Source organism: Neolamprologus multifasciatus, chromosome 11, assembly GCF_963576455.1.
Source record: "Neolamprologus multifasciatus chromosome 11, fNeoMul1.2, whole genome shotgun sequence".
NCBI lineage: Eukaryota > Metazoa > Chordata > Actinopteri > Cichliformes > Cichlidae > Neolamprologus > Neolamprologus multifasciatus.
Genome location: NC_140449.1, coordinates 15563776 through 15584036, shown reverse-complemented (window position 1 = coordinate 15584036; position 20261 = coordinate 15563776). Strand labels below are relative to the sequence as shown.

The 20261-nt window shown below is 41.4% G+C and overlaps 1 protein-coding gene across 1 annotated transcript in view; it reads left to right on the top strand.

Annotated features, from left to right (window-relative positions):
- LOC146508011 (furin-like) overlaps positions 1 to 20261 on the top strand; it is a 78773-nt gene that overhangs the window by 10218 nt on the left and 48294 nt on the right. Inside the window, exon 3 of the mRNA XM_085178591.1 lies at positions 6802 to 6915. Within this exon, the coding sequence (XP_085034717.1) occupies positions 6802 to 6915 (114 nt within the window). The remainder of the gene's footprint in view (positions 1 to 6801; positions 6916 to 20261) is intronic.

Genomic DNA, 20261 nt, shown 5'->3' with positions numbered 1-20261 from the left:
TAGTTTTCATCAGAGGTCAAAATGAGGCCAAAATTTGAATGTGTCTCAACTATAATTCTTCCACCAAGGCATAAACAGAGGTGGAGATCGTGATAATTGCCATTTCTTTGACTGACTGTATGTCAGCAGGGTCACACAAAAACTTACAAGCCAATTTAATTGGAGAGAAAGAAGCCATTTTAGTATGAGACATTCAGTAGTGATTGGTGTAGTTCATTTAAATTGGTTGATTTCCTGTCGTGGTCCACGCATGCATGCTCCACAAACTTTCAATAGGGTTGAAGTTGGGTTTTGAGAAGGCCAGAAGCGCAAGGTTAGCCTGCTTTATCCATCCTAAAACCAGGTTTGATGTCTGCCAGCAATCATTGTCCTTTTGGAACACTTTATTGTGTTTAAGTTTTAACCGTCTAGCTCACAGATGTCGAACTCCAGGCCTCTAGGGCGGGTGTCCTGCAGGTTTTAGATGTAGATGTAGATTCTCAACATGTCTTGAAATTTTCCAGAGGCCTGAACTAATCATTTGATTCAGGTGTGTTGACCCAGGGTGTCATCTAAAAGCTGCAGGACACCAGCCCTCGATGCCTTGAATTCGACATCCCTGGTCTAGCTGTTGATTTGAGGTGAAGTTGAGGACTTCAGACGTAGTCCTCCTCCTTTATTATTCCACACACTTTGTGCTGTGTACTGAAAGCAAACTAGCACCTGAGCATGATGTTACCACCACCATGGTTGATAGTTGGTACAGTGGTCTCAGGTTCGAAAGCCTCACGTTTACTCCTCCAAACTTGTCTTGTCTCTGTGGTCAAACAGCTCAATCTTTGTCTCAGCTGATCATATAATTTTCTCCAGAAGGCTTTTGGCTTGTCCGTGTAGGGAGCTGCAAATTTCACTTCAGCTTGAAGATGTTGGTGTTGGACCAGGAGCTTCTTTCGTGGTTGGTATCTTCTCAGTCTATGGCGATGCAAAACTCACACACGGGATGCAAAGCTGCTCCAACAGCTTCCAGTTCATGGCAGGCTTGAGCGTCGGTGGTTCCAAAGTCATTCCTTAACATCCTAATTCATTTCCTCTCATGAAAGGGTGACAGTTTAGGTCTTCTTCTAGATCCTCTTTGGGGAAAAGTGGTAACAAATCAGAATAATTTCTACTTGTTTGATATTGGAATTAGCTGTTGTTTAGAAATGGGTCCATAAGACCACTCCATCTATAATTCTCCTTGTGTGTTTGGATATATTTGACTATGTATGCATAAATTTGACCCTGCTTGGATTCAAGAAGATCCCAAATGATTTTCCAACCCAGTTATTAATTTTTAAATCCATAAAGATTTGTACTGTACAGTAATTCTATCTTTGAAAAAAGAACAGTTAAAAAATTAATAAAGGCCCAAATTTACCATGAAATTCATGTTTATGATGAGGGTGAGGAGTATAAAAAAACATCATTACAAGTTACAATGTGTTAATCTAAATTTGTAAAATTGTGTAAATCATAACCCAGATGGGAGTTGTAAAAATATCATTGATTGATCATGCAAAAAATGATATAGTCAAATCAACAAGACTTTCCTTTATATTGTGGGAACATGAAAGTGACAGATTTTTGGAAAACTGACAGTAAAATAATGGCTCTATTCATCTTTTCTCCTCTCTTTCCAGCTTACAGCATTTGAAAGTATGGTTAAAAGAATTACATAGCTTGTGCTCCCTACAGTATTTCATTTTCAATGCTTGTTTACTGGAAGAAAAAAAAATAGTGGAGAGTGATGCTTCTAAATGATCGAGAGCTGACATTGTTTTCCTCTGGGTCTTGCTCTCTCTTGCTTTCTTCACCCCTCCATCTTTCTGTCTCCTCGATTGCCCATATTTGCCGTTCTCTCTCCGGGCTGGACACTTTGTCCTCACGCTCCCTGTCTCCTTCTCCTCATGCCAGTCCTTCTCCTCCTCCTCCTCCCCCTCCTCCTCTCTGCCTGGGCCCAGTGTGAGTGATAAATTATTCGTGGGCATGCTCGGAGGGCCCAGGGCTTCTCATTCCTGCACACAGAGGACTAGCATTGATCCAGCCTGTGGTTCAACTTAATTGGAAACCCAGTTATACCAGCTACAGACACACTCGCGCACAAAAACACAGCGCGCACATGCATGAACATGCACTTCCAGACACTCCACGTACAGTAAAGCCACATTCAGACACACATATGGACTGTTGTATGGTAGAGTATTACACCTGTGTGTAGATGCATGTTTGTTATACATGTTTAGTGTCAACGTTATTACACAAAACACACAAATATGTCTCGTTTCTTTTCTTAATGCTTTAAAATGCTGCACAATTAACATTTTTAAGTGTTTCACATCAGCTGTGTTTTACAGCAAAAATACTAAAAAACTCAAAATTTCATACAAGTGCGTATTGTATCTAAAATACAAGAATAAGTAGCTAAGTATACACACAGACACACGCACAAGCACACACTTTTTATTGCCACTAAGCCTGCATTCTAAGCAGCACTAAAGAGGAGTAACAGTCCACAGTGGAGCAATATGGAGGCCCAGGTTTATCGATTGGACTGAGACACTGACTATCATACAGCTAATAGATTACATCAGACACATCGAAGCGGCCCAGTCAATGAGGCCTGATCCTATTAACTGGGGATTTGTAAACAGTTGTGTGCTCACTGTGATGGCTGCTGTGCTGCTTTGTGAGCCTTGGCGAGGAGATGACGGCTGTTAGGGTTTGAGGGGCTGCTCGTATACCGCCGCACTCTGCCCCCGCAGACCAGCGATCACTCGGCTCCTCTATTCCGAATGTCGCAGTTTAGCTCACAGAAGACGACGCTGTCAGCAATTATAATTTCACACTAGTGAAAACAGCTTCGACAGAGTAAGATAATCCATGACAGGAAACACGAGTTCTTCCACGTATTTTCTTAGTTTGTTGTGTACGAGTTGTCGTATGTTTGTCATATGTGCAGCAGAAGTAATCCCAGCATTCTTTTCGAAACATTTCAGCTTAAAGGCTTAAAGTCAGAGCGGCATTTAAAAAGAAAAAAAAAGTTGGGATTAGTTCATTTCAGTAGAATCAGGTAAGTGCTGGTGTTGTGTGCAGTCATTGTGACAGAGTTAAAGCTACAATCTTTAGGAAAGTATGTTAACTGGAGAGCTTTGGTATCTGCCTAGCAAACAACAGTCAATCAGTTCTCAGTCCCAAATCAGGACACTCTGTTGGTCAGGGTCAGCATCATGTTCTAACACAGCAGGTGTTTCCGAAGTGTAATATAAACTCTATAGTCAGACAGAGTTCAATAGGAGTCCCTCTATATCTGAAATGGACACCATGAGGCTCCAATCAAAAAGTGCCCTGCTGGTGTTTTTACTGATGTGGCACATTTAACTGTGACAACAAAACTTGCAGATTGGAGATGTTTTTCTTATAATAAGCAGTTAATGCTGTGAAAGAGAGCTTTGTTTTTTAAACTTAATAATGAAATGTGGTATCTTCACTCAATAGTGACTGAAAATTCAAGTTATAAACAAAAGTAAAATTTCAGTTTATAATCAGGGTCCCAGACAGGACGCTCGTCTTCTGGCTGATTTTCATGTAATCACCTGCTTTCTGTATGGTAAAATGGTAAACAGTGCCATGCTTGCTGGAAATAATGATAAAGGTACATCAAAAAGAATGGGATGCTATCATGGTACTTGTTGCATTAAAGTATGACCAGAAAGGCTTCTAGGCAGGAACAGTATGTGATGAGTCCAGAGATGAAACAGCATATTGCTGCTACCTTGACAGCTATTGTATTTCACTACTTAGTCCTTCACTATAAACGTCTACTGCAGCCTGTTGCAGGCTAGCACGTGTAACGGTTTTATCTATGCTTTTTTGATTTTGTATATGACATTTGTAGATAATAGCTGATCGCATTTCTGGTGGGGATGCACCAAAGTGTACATTGGTAATAGCGCTGTTAAATGGCATCAAACCAGATATGACATTTACTCACTGCAGTAGCAGTCAGTCTGCAGTTAAATGCTTTTCTAAGCGCACTAAAAATACAAAATAGTAACAGCTTCAAAAAGAATCCCCTTAGACTTTACCATGTTGCTGTTACTTGATGCATTTCAACTTCAGGCAATGTTTTCCCACAAATGTTTTTGCTTAAACTCTACGTGTGAGACTGGCTGCATCCATCCATCCCTTTTCTCCCACTTATTCAGTTCAGTGTCACGAGGAGGCTGGAGCTGCTATAGGGTGATAGGGGACAACTTAGACAGGTTGCCAACACAGAGAGGCACCAATAATCACATTCACACCTATGGCCCGTTCAGAATCACCAGTTGAAGCTAACACCACTAACTGGCACTGGCTGTGGACTGTGGGAGTAAGCCAGAGTACCCAGAAAGAATCTACACAGACTCGGGGAAAACATGCAAACTCCACACGTAAGGGGTGTGGACGGTGGATTTGAACCCAGGACCTTCTGCTAGGCAACAGTGTTACCCACTACTCCACTGTCCCACCATACAATACGTGGTCAAAAATATAAATACATCTAGGATGTCATAAATAATTAGTGGATTTACTAGAGATGTTGGCAAAACTTAGTTTCGAAACCATCATTAACTTGTATTGTTCTACTTTAATAGTGCTTTGAACTTGTGGCAACTAAACTAAAAGCAGTTGAAAGAAAGAAACACACATCTAGCATTCCTACAAAGAGCTCCTGCAGGGAAAAAACCCAGCCACCTCTGTCTGAAATAAACCTCACAAGTTAACAGCTCAGTTCATCTTAAGTCCATTACAGCATAAGCAATAGTTCTGTTTAACCAGCACTATGGCGGATGCTGGTCGTGGGGTTTTCATATTAATTTCGTGGCCTAAACCTATTCACACGTCCCTTCAGGGGCTGTGCTGCAAAGAGGAGTGAAAACACTGTGAAAGAGAGAGAGAGCGGGAGAGAAAGAGAGGGAGATAGCAGCACTGCACTCTCAGCCAACAGTGTGTTTTTAAGAGCAAAACGACTTTTCCAAAATAAATAGATCTGTGTCGCTGACTGCTAGGAGAGAGAAAAGCCCTCGGTTCAATAATTAATTCCCGAGTCGAGGGTTTTGGAGAGCCGCTGATTGGGCTGATTTTTTCTTTTTTTTATTCTGTTATGATACAAAAGGAGGCCGTTTGAAGTAATTTGTCCCAGAGAGAGCAGCTTGGAATACCATACATGCTTTGATTTAGCAAAGCAAATTTAATTTTGTTTGCTTTATGCAAACCAGCCGGGGCCGCGGGGCTTTCTCTGATTCCACCAGAGGGGTGATGGTGGTGGTGGTGGTGCTGATGATAGAGGTGGGGGAGTGCACACAACAGAATCACACTGCTGCTGCTAATATATAATACAGACCGCACACTCGCACACAGATACGCACGCACACGCATGCACGCGGTGAGCAGCAACAGTTCAAAAGTACAAAGCTTACACACCACCCCACGCACACACGCGCACAGTCCAATCCCTTTGAAATCAAAGCTTAAAATAATTGTTTGTGCGTTGTGTTTTGTTTCATTCTATCCGTCTATTATTAGTGTTACTGGTATTATTCCTATCATGTTGTTTTAGCTGCTTGTTCGTGCTGCTTGCCAGGGTTTTGTTTTATGCTGCTAATGAAAGCTTCTCTCCCCGCTTTTGTTCTGCTTTATTTTTTTCAAATACGTGAATGGAATACATCTGTTTATATCTGCGCCTGATATTTCCCAAGATGTCTAACACCCAGCAGCACAATAATGAAGAGGCTACTTGTGGGTTTTTCCCCCTTTTACTTTCCAAAGGCCTTTTTTTTTTTTTAAAAATCTCCACGTCTTAGTGCAGATTTCGCCGTTGACTGAGACGTTACACCTTAGCGCGGAGCCGGATGCATGCATGATGTGTTGCAGTTTTATCATTAATGATGGGAGAAATTAGCTGTGTAGTATACCTTTAATTACCTTCCTTCTATCCTTCTGTACTGGAGAAATGAGTGCCTGTGTACAGATGTTGAGGCACACAGCAGAAGCGTTTCTCCTCAGGAACAGGAAAAAAAAAAGAAAAGGTGTTCAGAATGGGTAGCCAAGCGGTTTTCTTATGCTCCATTCAAGTCATTTTCTTAGGGAACAATAATGAGTGGATAAAGCAGAAAAACCCAATTTCCTTTATGCTTTTTATATCCTGAAAAAGCCCTCATTGACGACCCTTTGGTCTTTTGTTATAGAAAACTGAGCTAATATCCTCCAGCTCTCTGCACAGTTTAAAGGTCTTAATTGGATTCCATTAGTATATTGCTTGACATGACACTTGAGTCCGCTCCATTAGAATTCCCCTGCCCGGGATTAAAAAGAAGATTTTTTCTACATTCGACTCTCTTGGCTCTTTTGTTAAAGTCTCATATATTCTTTGTTGGATTCACAGTTTTTAGTGACACCATTATTAAAAATGTAAGCTTGACTTTAAGTAGGTGCTTTTATGTCTAGAGGACCTGCTATTAAAGGTATGGCAGCGTCTCATCGCGGCAGTTTATGTATCAATAAACCTTTGCATTAATACAGTGCAAGCTTTACATGTGGGCCTGATAAAGTGTGTTGTACGCCCCATAAAACCGTCCTCCAGCTTTTTTCTGCACAAGACTGGAGCGCTGAGCTCCCTGCAGGTTTCTTTTCAGAGTATCACGCAGAGTTGAAGTGTTTCCTCTGTGGTTTCAGTCGATGTAGAACACAGGCCGAAAGGAAAGATGCGTTTGATGATATTCTGTTTTATGTCTCTTGCCCTAGTCCTGAGCTGACGTGGAGGGATGTTCAGCATCTGATCGCCAAGACAGCAAAGATCCCCGACCCTAAAGAGCCTGGCTGGAACATCAATGCAGCAGGATACCATGTTCACCATAGGTACCGTAAAACATGCATGCAACACAAACATGTGGCGTTACCACTGGGATTAGTCCCAGCAGTCTGCCAGCATCTCGCCTACTTAGCTTACTAGTAAACTAATTCATGTATTAATCAGTCGCATTAATCATTAGGTCTATAGATTTTTATGAGTACATAGCTGAAACACTTGTTTTTTCTTACCCCAAGGTTGTGCAGACGTCACAGACTTTATAAAATCATTTCTCCAGTCCAAGAAAAATTGCAAAAATATAACCCCCATGGGCGTCGTAAGGACCTTGAAATATTTGGTGGTGGGGATGGCTCTGCCCAGCCCTGAAATTTTTTAGATTTTCACCCAATAAATTTTTGAGCGTATATATGAGAAAAATGAATGTAGTAAAGGTTCCTAAGATGGTTCCCTAGCATAAAGTTTAAAAAACAAAACAAGTGCAGTCTAACTTCCCTTTCATCTTCATTGTCATGTTTATTTTCCAACAGTAAGAAATACAGAAGAATTATAGCCGTGATGTAAATAAAGCAGTCATAGGCTTGACTGCACGTTGCCAATACTTCAAAATAAAATCGACCAATCCGGATCTCCCAAGCTTCTGTTTCTCTTGTGCGACAACGGCCCTGTTTGAGCTGTGACGAAAATGAACTGTGACAAACTGCGTTAACTCTGTGTGTTATCTATCTGATACCCTCCTCTTCTTCACCTCTCCAGGAGCTCTTTTTGGTGTCTCATCTCTCTGTGACACTCCTTATCTGCTCTGCTGTCTCCTCCTCTTCTCTTCGCCTCCTGATTAGATTATAAAATGTTTCTTAGTCAGTTTATTTTATATGTAGATAGACAAAAGGCAAATGTTGTCTTTTTCTTCTGTATAATCATATGGAAAAGGTTTCCCTTCATGATGTTTATATAATACAAAACCACTTCAGAACCTCTGAGCTCGATTGGCTAGCATAAGTGCTCTCTTGTTCATGAACCTCAGCTTGTAGATGACTCATCTGCTGCAACAGCAACAGGAGACAACGCCTCCCTCACCTCCTCTGACCTCACTTGCACCTCATTGCCTTATACCTCCTTTTTATGTTTTTTATTTTTAAAAAAGGGTTATTATAACTATTGACATCAGCTGCCAACAATGACTCACTCAGCTCTCTCACTGTTTTCAGGTTGTCTGTCCCATTCTCGTGAACACAATATCTCGAATTTAGCATCAACAATAACTTGTATTCAATGATTTACTAATTACATTCTGCTTGCCAGCATCACTATAAATATTTCTGGCAATAGCCCATAATTACCAAACTTCAAATAAATATTCAATAGGAAGAACAGATGACATCATATATCCACTGAATGATTTAAATAGTTTTGTGCATTTCCTGTGGCAGATGAATTGTACAGTCGCTTTATCTGTAAATATTCTCTTTCTCCAATATTTTCCTATGTAACAAATATTTTATTTAACTAAAATGTGTCATCTGGCCAAATAATTTCATTAAATTCATTTCAAATCAATTTAGTTCTATTTATATAGCACCAAATCCCAGCAACAGTTGCCTCAAGGCACTTTACATTGTAAGATGAAAACCCTACAGTAATACAGAGAAACCCCAAACAATCAGAAGGCCCCCTTTGAATAAGCACATGGTGAAAGCAGGAGGGAAAACCTGCCTTTTAACAGGAAGAAACCTCGGGGAGGCTCAGGGAGGTTTTTAATTTGATACCATAAGTGCATCTTCTAAAAATGGGTGACCTTGACCTCAAGGTCAGAGGTCAAGTTTTCTGAAAATCTTCTGAACATGATAACTCCAAAGAGATGTCATCTGGGCTTTCCAAATTTATACCATTGGTACATCTACTAGGAGACTGAGGGGTAGCACAGGCAGTATCAGTATTTTGGAATTTGTAGTGTGAACGATTAGTGACCTAGTTTCAGTTACTAAAAGTTGATATCAAATTACTGCGGGCAACGTGAGAAGTTGTAGCTGCTGTCAAAAGTACTAAAAACTTCACAATTTCGACTTAAAAGTTTGTGCTGCTGTTGTGTAACAGTCATATTTGAAACTTTCTGACCTTTTTCTGCGTATTTGTGAATTCAGAAATTTAGCAGTATTTCTTCATTTCCAAATACTTGTTTTTACTGCGGAAAAGCAAAGTAGTTCAAAATCATTATCTCCTACTGCCTGGGATTGAATAATTTGAATTAATTACAGTTATTACCAGTGACTTTTTGCCTCAATTGTAAATAACAGATAAAAAATGCAGATGAACCATCAGCTGCTGCTTTGTAGGATATATGTTGCTTGTGCCGATAATAAAGATAATCTTTCAATTACGTTACACCTGTGCTGTATGCTTCATGGCATCTTGTAGGTGTAAAATATAATACAGCAAGATAAAATATTTAGAGCATAAAGGAAATTTTATGGGCAGATTTATAAAAAGTATGATTCCATTAATTATACCTATGAACTATATTTTTTTCTTAACCATTGAAAACATCACTAAAACTTTGAAACTGCTATATTCAGAAGGGCACATCCTGCAAACTTGTCAGTCTCTATTTAGTCTGGGGCGTTATAGATACTTATGTTGGCCAATTAATCTATTGAGCTATATTAGAGAAATTAATTAATCTATTAAGTGGTTAGGCTCCGATGACCCATCATGGCAGAACAGAATCCCAATGGTGATAAGGTTTAGGAAATGACTTCCCTGAAAGCTAGATGTTGGTGGTGGTGGCGGCTTGGATGGAGCTTTGAGAGACTCGAGTAAGGCAGAAATGAGGAGGAGGTGGGTTGCACAGGTGATATTCTGAAAGGGAGAATGTTGGAAGAGATTTAAAGCACATAGAGTGGAAGCTCATTGGCTCAATGAAGGTGGGCAAGAAGATGATTGGACTAGTGTAATGATGTCAGCATTGAGTTTGATAGTGTGGGAACGGGAGGTGATGCAAAGAACAGTCTAACAGCTGAACATCCGGGAAAGCAGTCAGGTGAGTGATTACAGATCTTCTTTTTCTGAAACTCCACACAAGCTTCATATTCAAAGATGACAGCCAGTCAGTTAAATATAAACTGCTCAACTGGCAGATGAGCTCAATGGCATTTCAGTTTTCAGGTTTTCTTCCACACTGTATGGTCGACTGCACACGTGCAGTATTTCACCTGTAGGTTTGTGAATATAAAGCTCCTTTTGATTCATTGAGTATTGATAGTCTTGTCAATAGTTTTACTAGCATGTCTTTTATGTTTGTGCTCTTTGGGGAATATACTTAACCGACCACTGGGGATTTTTTTTTTTGTACTGCAACAGCACAAGTGGCCTCTTGGAAACACTGACAAGAAGGTTGAGTAGCAGCATCATGTCCAGCTCTCCATGTTTCCAACCAAGCTAGCAAACCAAAGAGTAGAAAAGAAGGATGAGATATATTACCCTTGAGTCTGGAAGTGAAAGTCTGGAAGTGAAAGTCTCACTCATTTTTGTTGCACTACTCTGTCTTTAATTGGCATGAAACTAATCAGAGCAGATATAAATTAAAATCTGATGCTGTCCACATCAACTGCATCAGAGAGCATAACCTTTATTATTATAGATGGATTACAAGCCAGATGAGAATTTTCACTCTGCCTATTGGCCAGATGTGTCTGGGGTGGAGCAAGAAAGGTAAATATAATAACAAAGTGCTTTTTTTGGACTGTTAGAAAACAAAGATTTTATGTTCGTTTTGCAGCTAGTTCTTAGTCTGTACTGACCTTTGCACGTCTATAGTATGTTGCCACATCCAAGCTTACCTGGCTATGGGAAGGTGTTTCGCTCAAACTTGCACTTACACCTGGTAGTTGGGTCGGACCACTTCCATACCACAATCAAGCTGGGCAAAAGATCCACACCAAAGGGGGAAAACAAACCTGATTTAAACCGACTAAACACCACTAGTGTAAAAACATCTCAACCTATTCTGAACCAAAGTAGTCACCATAGTTGGACTGGCCATCGGGCATACCGGGCATTTGCCCGGTGGGCCGCTGGCGATTTTTTGTTTTTATTGGCCGATCGATTTTCTTTTTTTTTTTTTTTCTTTTTTTGGAAGGGTATAAATAATGAAAGGTGTTGGATTGGCCAATTGGTCATGATCGACTCTGGGCTGGACCAATTACAGCCGAGGAGGTCGGATGCACCCTCCCCCTTGTTTAGCAATCTTATAGGCCATCCATCGGCTCTTTGTTACTTCGGAAACATGGCTTAAACAATTTCCACGACGTAATCCGATAACAAGCGATCTATTTACCTGTCGGCTTCCTGTGGCTGTCATGCAACAGGTGTTGTGCCAAAAAGTGATTGCCTGCCAAACATTGATTTCCAATGTTTGTGTGTATTTTTTATGTGTAATATCTATGTTGGTAAATAGACTTCGGTGAACAGCGTTTACAAAGGGGCTATATATGGAATTAAAAAATTATCTGTTTTTTCAAGTATCTTTACAACTCTGTGTTATTACATTATAACCAATCCGGTCCTTTATCCCCACTTTAAATATTTTTACAGAACTATTGTAATATTTGAGCCATTTGTGCTGTCCTACTTCTTACAAAATACATTTTTAATGTTAATTAGACTTTTTTTAACGGCATAAATAAAGGTTATATAAAAGTCACTGCCAAAGACTGATTGCGGCTTCTACCTTGTTACACTAATGTTGTTTGTAGCTCAATATGACTTTATGTCATCCATGAGGGATGCATTTGACATATGTTTCACATATTATAGCCCAACAAGTTACTTATAGCAATTTAAATACGAGCAATCAGTTTTTGGCATATACCAGAAATCAGTCTTTGGCAGACAATCACTTTTTGGCACAACACCGGCTATTGCAGTTAATAATACAACAGTTTCTTGCCATTTTTTGTGTTTCTTTTTATCGCTGTGTAAGTGAGTTCAATTGAAAGCCTGCATGCGCTAGTACCGCTTGCCACAAGTTCCCAGAATCCTTTGCGGTTTTACCCCTGAATGACGTCACATTTTTGGTGGGCCGGTCTCTAGTCAAAATGCCCGGGCCGATTTTTTGTCCCAGTCCAGCCCTGGTAGTCACCCCTATGCAGTCCCCTGTTGGCTTCACTTGCAATGCCCGGGAGCAGTGTCCATCTTTTATGTACAGTTTATATCTGAGAGTTAACCTCTAGCAGTGACCTGATGTGTGACACTGCAAACAAGGCAGGCTGAAGACTTCACTGTGGACTGGGAGCTATGACCACATATAACATTGGGGCAATCGTGGCTCAAGAGTTGGGAGTTCAACTTGTAATCAGAAGGTTGCCGGTTTGAGCCCCGGCTTGGACAGTCTCGGTTGTTGTGTCCTTGGGCAAGACACTTCACCTGTTTTTACTACTGGTGTTCAGAGGGCTCGGTGGCGCCTGTGTCCGGCAGCCTCGCCTCTGTCAGTGCGCCCCAGGGTGGCTGTGGCTACAATGTAGCTTGCCATCACCAGTGTCTGAATGGGTGGATGACTGGTTGTGTAAAGCGCTTTGGGGTCCTTAGGGACTAGAAAAGCGCTATACAAATACAGGCCATTTACCATTTTACCATTTACCATATAACCTCTGGCTTGATAACAAAATATAAGTAAGAGAAAATCTCCAAACACATTAACACATATTAACATTTTATCTGTTTAACCTTAGTACTCAGGTGTTAACATAACAACCAGACTTCTACTACCTATCCACTGATGCTGTTTCCACATGCGCGCACACACACACACCACTTTTGTCTGTGCTCACACCTCCACACTCTCCTCATATATAAAGTGCTTCAACCACAAAAAGCAGCAGTCTGTTTTATGACAGTTGAGACAGGTGATCTTGTCCGGGGAGGAGTGTCATTGTAATCCTCTAATGTTATTATCACACCCACAGCGTGTCTGAGTGTCCGTACCTGCAGTGATTTACAGACACAGGCTGGAGGGACTGGAGCTTCTCTCTCTCTCTCAGTGTAGAACCAGAGCGAGCGAGTGAGAGAGAAACCCATGCTCTTCTAGACATCCCATAAACGGTTTTACAATGCTTTCACAGTGTCTGCCAGGCGATGACATACCGGTAATCAGTCATAGTGTTAGTGATGCTTTTCCCTCCTCACCGTCTCACTCACCTTAAACTTGCTTCTCTTCATCTTTGCTGTAACTAACACTCCTCGCCTCTCCTTTTCCCTTTTTGCTCGCTGTTATTCTCGCTCACTCCTTTCTTATTTCTCTCTTCCATCCCCTCTTTCGCAGCATGCCATGTCATAAAATAGATTGTAATTACTGTGTTGCTGTGAGAAGAATGGATTAATTAAAATATAATGATGCCGATCACACCAGCGGGCGTCTGTTGAAATCTGCCCATTTAGGGGCTATGGCAGAGGACTTGTAATGCCCTGATCATACTGCAGCGGCCACACTAATTATAAAGAATGGTTTATTACATGCGTCAGGACGGGTGGACCAGGTAGTGCCACAAGCACAGGGTCACTTACCATCAATAAGGTTGTTGCAATACATTAAAGATTAGATGTGATATCTGTAACGAGAGGATCCAGGTTTAAGAAAATTAAAGACAGTCCTGAAGCGCGTCGCTGTATGAGGTTAGACAAGAGATGCTTTCATTAGTACTTGAGGTCCTGAGAAGAAGATGGCTTAAATAAAATCAGGAAGAAAATGATAAAGAGCAGAGTGTGTTTTCATTATTAATATTATTATTACCATAAAATAGTCCAACTGTACAGAATTATGTTTCTAAAAGTAGGCTTTGGACAGACATAAAATAGATCTGTTATACTAATTTCAACTTTAAATCTTTTTGGACTCAACTAGTGGAACTTGCATGATTCTTAGTGTAAATAATCCTTATTTATTCTTATGTATAATCTTTGTACTGGTCCTTGTTTCGTTTAGTTTATCCGCTGTCTGAAACAAGCTTTGTCTCATTGGCTCATCTTCATAAATAGCAGGTCTGAAGAGCAGTTGTATGTATAAGAAGACCAAATTAAGGATATCTGCGGTCACTGACACCATACATTGTAGAAAAAACTGTCTGAAACTGAGTGCTTAGAGCAATCTGAAGCCAGAGCTTATGTTTCACAGGGACTACATTTGAATCTGCTGGCCCAATTATTTAAAGCTTTGATCATATTTACAATGGCCAGCCCCTAGACATGCATAGGACAGACATAAGAAAACAGTATAGGGCCACTTTAGGAGTAAACAACAATACTATGTTGTAGAAATTCAATTCACTGTTAGTTATATGTCGATCTACGTCCCTACCCTCACCTATGGCCATGAGCTGTGGGTAGTGACCGAAAGAACGAGATCGCGGATACAAGCGGCAGAAATGAGCTTCCTCCGAAGGGTGGCTGGCCTCTCCCTTAGAGATAGGGTGAGAAGTTCGGCCATCCGGGAGGGGCTCAGAGTAGAGCCGCTGCTGCTCCACATCGAAAGGAGCCAGCTGAGATGGTTTGGGCATCTGACAAGGATGCCTCCTGGGCGCCTCCTGGGTGAGGTGTTCCAGGCATGTCCCACCGGGGGGAGGCCCCGGGGCAGACCCAGGACACGCTGGAGAGATTATATCTCTCGGCTGGCCTGGGAACGCCTTGGCTGTTCCCCCGGATAAGCTGGAGGAGGTGGCTGGGGAGAGGGAGGTCTGGGCCTCTTTGCTTAGGCTGCTGCCCCCGCGACCCGGCCTCGGATAAAGCGGATGAAGATGGATGGATGTTAGTTATATGGCACCAACTCAAAAAACAGTATCCCCAAGGCACTTGATATTAAGATAAAGGTAATGTAAGACCTTACCTTAAGGTATTATAAGGTAAGACCCAATCCCAACAGTTACACAGCTCCCTTTAGCAGGAGTGTCACTGAGTGGAAGGCTTTGGAAAATGTGAAAAGGGCATAGATTTGGGAAAACTGTTTTCTTAAGTTTTCCTCCATGGCCATTCACACTACAACAAAATAAATAAGTGATAGATAAATAACTGTAATCGACTAATATAAATTACATTTTTTTACACATCGCTTCCTTATAATTTAGTCCCAAAATGTTGACCTGGCAAAAAATGAGTACTTAGCGACAGCGGAAAGGAAAAACTCACTTTTAACTGGAAGTCAGCAGAACCAGGTTCAGGTAGGGGCAGCCATCTGCCACGGCAAGTTTGGGGTTGAGGGGAAAGAGAAACTGAAACTGCACAGTATTCATGCAGATCCACGTCTTTCAGCTGATGCCTGTTCCTCTAAAATCAAGAAATATTTTTCTTATTGTCCAAAAGTTTCATTTTGTTACCGAAATCAGCATGTTAGTCCTCTAAATAATGACTGACTTTGCCGTGCTGTCAGCGCCAATCTGTTGCAAACTCGAGTTTCTTGTGAAGATTCAAATAACAGCTTTGAAGTGCAGTTTTTAGCAAACATTAATCAAACAGCATCAATAGTTAGAGGCTGTACAGCAGAGGATTACTGATCCGTCAGAACGAGACGGTGTTCGCAGGATGGACACAAAACGCAAACAACAGAGCAGAACATTATTTCTTCTTTCAAAAAGTTAGCTTTCGCTTTAATTGAGGAAAATCAGAGTTGCTGGATGTAACCTCTTTAAAAGTTTTGTTGGGAGCATGTGCGGATTGGGGACAGATGGCTGCAGAGAAAGCATCGACTGCATGGCTTTGTTAAAGCTGCAGGAAAAATAGCTTCCTTATAGATGTTGGGTGAGTTGGCATTGATGTGTGTGTGTTGGGGGATATGGTGGGGCGTTGGGTGGGTGGAATGGGTCGCACGCATCCTAGAGTTCCCATCTGTTTGACCTCCATATAGACTGGGAGCTTTCGTAAAAAGCAACAAAAAAACCCCAACTCTGATGTTGGGGAGCGACCCACCACCCTCCGCCTCTCCACCCTCTGCTCTCACTGCCATGACGACAATAAACATGTCAGCCGCCACACGCCACAGCAATCTGCAATCAGATTTACTGTGCATGAAATATGGTGGTGCTTTTATTGGTCCAAAGACTTGTCACTCATAATTTATAGGTTGTTGCCGGGCCGGCTGTGATGTCAGCCGGCTCCCAGCACCCTCAGGAGAATCAGAAGAGAGAGTGGGGGGGTGTTGGGGGGAATAGAGATATAAAAGGACAAAAAAAAACCTGTGTGTATGAGTCTGAGAGGGGAGAGGGAAAGAAAGGTGATGGAAATGGGTGAAAAGACGAAAAAGGAATAACACGCATCCATCCTGTCTCTCTCCGTGCTGAGTTTATCAGACTGAGGGAGTGAATGTGTCAGGTTTTTTTTTCTAGGAACTCTACAAATGGATCTCCCTCTTCTCTCCTTTCCTTTCCTCTCCTCTGGCGTTGCTCTGTAGTCTTTGAACATTGACACCTATTGATCACATGGTCTGCGAAGGGAAGAAAAAAAACACAGCAACAAATCTGCGTTTCACATCTCCACTCGAAGCCTCGCTAACCTAGAAATAGAAGGAGGAGAGTCTGCAGCAGAGGGATGACGTACGGAGAACAAGCAGAGCGTCCAGACGGGCTTAATTTCATTTAATCTCTTCTGATAGCATAGGTGCAACTACAGTAATTATCCTGTGGGAGATTGAGATAGAAAATAACAGTGGTGGAATAGATCAAAGAAACACTGCCCCGGTTGCAAAAAAAAAAACCAAAGTGAATATCAAGGAGAATGCATGAGTGGTGAAATGGTGTCTTTAAAAAAAACGAGGGAAAAAACTGTGGCATTAAAAAATGAGATAAGATTCAATCCCTCTTTTGAAAAATGATACTCTGTTCATGGAGAACTATTAGAATGTTTACATTTGCGGCATTTTGTTCCATATCAAAATAATTAATTGCCTCCATTTTCAAATTAAAAGTACATTACAACACAATTAAGGATGCAAATGAGTCTGGGCCTGTCGCGAGGAGCCAGAAAAAGTGAAAGAGTGACTGCGTTGATGTATGAGGCCTCGCGTGCCTTTTTGTGTATTAGGTGTGTCGCAATGGATCATTGTGCACGGCTGTGTGTGTTTGCGTAATCAAATACAGAAAGAATGTGTCGTTATTGACGAGGAAGACTCAGTGTTGAAATTCCATCAGCTCGGGGACATAAATCAGAGCTCTGCAGTAATAAACAACAGAGTAATTAGGTCACTCTTCCCTCAGCAACTGGAAGAGCTATTCTTTTTGTTTTTAAGACCTCTGCCGTGGTTTTGAAAATCACCCGACATGAACAGTACGCACACTTTTACATGCATACACATACATATTTCTCCGTCTGTCCTCCCTTCTAAAGGCTCTGACCTCCAACGAGCCTGTTTCATGAAAGATTTCTACATCGTGGTCGGATCCAGGAACAGTAAAACATAATTTTGTCATAACCTTCCCTCTTCGGAGGGAAAACAGATATAAAAGTATATAGCCTGTGGTTTACTGCAAGTCCCCCTCACCCAACCTGGCTGCACGCAGGGGTTGATGGATGCTGGGCGTCGGCCGCCTTTTAATTGCTCGTAAATTTTTGATCCAGGGGAAAAAACGCGACATTCTCCTTGTCCCCCGGCGACATGGGTGACAGAGCTGCTCAGGAGGGAATAAAAGAACCTCGGCGAGCAACAGCGGGAGGATGGGAGGTAGAGGAAAAGGATACACACAGGCACAATGACACACTTTCAGATATAAAGACACGCAGGTGCAGGAAGCATACTAAGTAGAAGGCCTTGTGAGCACACGAAGGACCTTTAAAAGCTATCGCTATGATGAATTTTTATACGGCAAAATCTTTTATACTGTCCACATCGACAAAAAGCAGTAACAGTTGTTTTCTGTTTATAAATGATGATGATACCAAATGCCATCCCTGGCTTCTAGAAATGATGTCCTTAGATATTTTTGATTAACATTTTAAGTCATAAAGTCCCCACTGTCTAAAATATCCTGGTAGAACTCAGTAAACAAATGGACAACCATAGGTTTTGTGTAAATTCTTGTAAGCACTCTGACAAGAAGAGAGCCAGTGAAAACCTGTAACTGCTGTGGTGTTAAATCATTTTGAGTGAAGATTTCGAAGGTGATCACAGTATTGTCACACAAATGGGGTGAAGCCTGCAAGCTTAAAAGACAACTTGAGCTGTGCTGCATCATACACATGTAACATGCCTCATCCCCACCACGTGATAGACACACGCTCACAATTAAGTTACAATTTTTTATTTATTTTTTACCTCTGCTGTGTTTGTGTAAATAACACTTACATAGATAGCATTTTAATTTTTAAATAACAGGAAGTTTTATCAAAGAAAAACACTTTTTAGTCTTGTTCCATTACCTCTGTGGGAAAACACGACAGAAATTGTCCACGTCGAGCACTCACTGCGTCTTGTGGATCTATGAAAGGAAACAGTACAGGGCAAAGAACTGAGGTGTAGTAGCCTGCACAATGCACATGCAGATCTTTTTTCTTCTTTTACTGTGGAAGTGTCCTTTAAGCGCCTGCACGACGCTCACAGTAATGAAGATGAAATTGAAAAATGGGCTTTAAAATCCATTTCTGCAGACTTGCGACTGTTGCCAAGCCTAACAGATGCTCATCTGATCGATTTCCTACCCCGTTTGTCTTCTTCCCGAGATGAAAGTATGAGAAGATAAATACAGGTTTATCTCACCATTTGCTTGTTCATTGCGGTAAGGTCCGACAACCTGCCAGGGATTTTGATTATTTCCTTCTTCCATGTCAAACTCAGCCTAGCATCAGATCCTATCACAATTTTTTTCCTATTTTTTTCTATCCTCTTTCCCTCCCTCCTCCTCACCCCTGCTGTTCGTGTTGTTCCAGTCTCATTTGGTGGTTCTCAGCTCACCAGGTTTGGCCTGTTGTGATCTCTTCCCTCTCTCCATCGATTTTGCCTCCTCTACCTACATCCCCACTCCCCCGGGGCTGGCCAAATCAAGACACACGGTGATAATCCAGAGGTCACAATCTGGACCCGAGTTCAGAGGTTGAAGGGTGCTGGTCAGGAGCCTGATCAGCTCTGTGTGTGTGTGTGCATGTGTGTGTGTGTGTCTGATAGTAGGGATGAGAATGGCAGAATTATACTCAGACATATATAGATTGACATAAAAACCTGCAACATATTTGTTATCAAATATAATATAACATGTTATTTAAATTCTGTTTCTTGATGATTTAAGTGAACTAAGATGTTACTTTGTCACCCTTAAAAACAGTGGTAAATGGCCTGCATTTGTATAGCGCTTTTCTAGTCCCTAAGGGCTTCACACTACATTCAGTCATTCACACACTGGTGATAGCATGCTACATTGTAGCCACAGTGCCCTGGGGCGCACTGACAGAGGCGAGGCTGCCGGACACTGGCGCCACCGGGCCCTCTGACCACCACCAGTAGGCAAGCATGGGGTTAGTATCTTGCCCAAGGATATTTGGCATGCAGCCAAGAGGCAGCCTGGGATCGAACCACCGACCTTCTGATTAGTGGCTGACCTGCTCTGCCACCTGAGCTACAGCCACTCCAGTGACAGTATCCACTATTGTGCTATAAATACAGTGGTTTGGTTGGTTTGAATATGCATTCTCAGCAACTTAATTTTTTTAATAGAAAATGGAATTATGACTGAGGTTCCAGAGTTTTCCTTTCTCCTTTATGATTGCTAAATTACAAGGTCTGATGACATAATTTGACTATTAATAGATGTCCTCATAGAAACATACAGAATCTGTAGGTAAGGGACGAGACTTTTGGTACAAGAAGAATTCAGGTTTCTGTTAGTCCACTCGTAATCTAAACACGCTCACGTCATTAGCCATTCCAAACCCTTCTTCTTCTTCTCAAACACTGTGGCATGACTGACAGTTTAAAACACTCCAAATTCTTTCATCTTAAACGAAATGTTCAGTGTTCTCCAAAATGTTACAATAAAGTATAACATCCAGACATCCATGAAAAGGAGTATTTACAAAGTTGAACAGAGTTAGTTAACAGTTAGCTCGCTAGTTTCTTCGTCACATTAAAATTTTGAAGCCACCATCTTTTCTCTGGTGACAGTTTTGCTTTTAATTAACATTTTCAAAATGTGTATTTGTATAAAAAAAAAATCCAGCAAGTCTTGGTCCTGATATACACCGACTACAACAGCCAGAGTTTTGCCCATTGTCATCAAACATAGCCAATGGGTTGCCAGATTGCATGGTAGTGATAAATAGACTTTTTCAGCATCTGGCTCTCCTCCCACTCCATGCACAGAGGTTTGTTTGTTTTTGTTACAGATACCTTGCTCATTTAATTAAGATTATAATATTTTCATATCCTCCTATT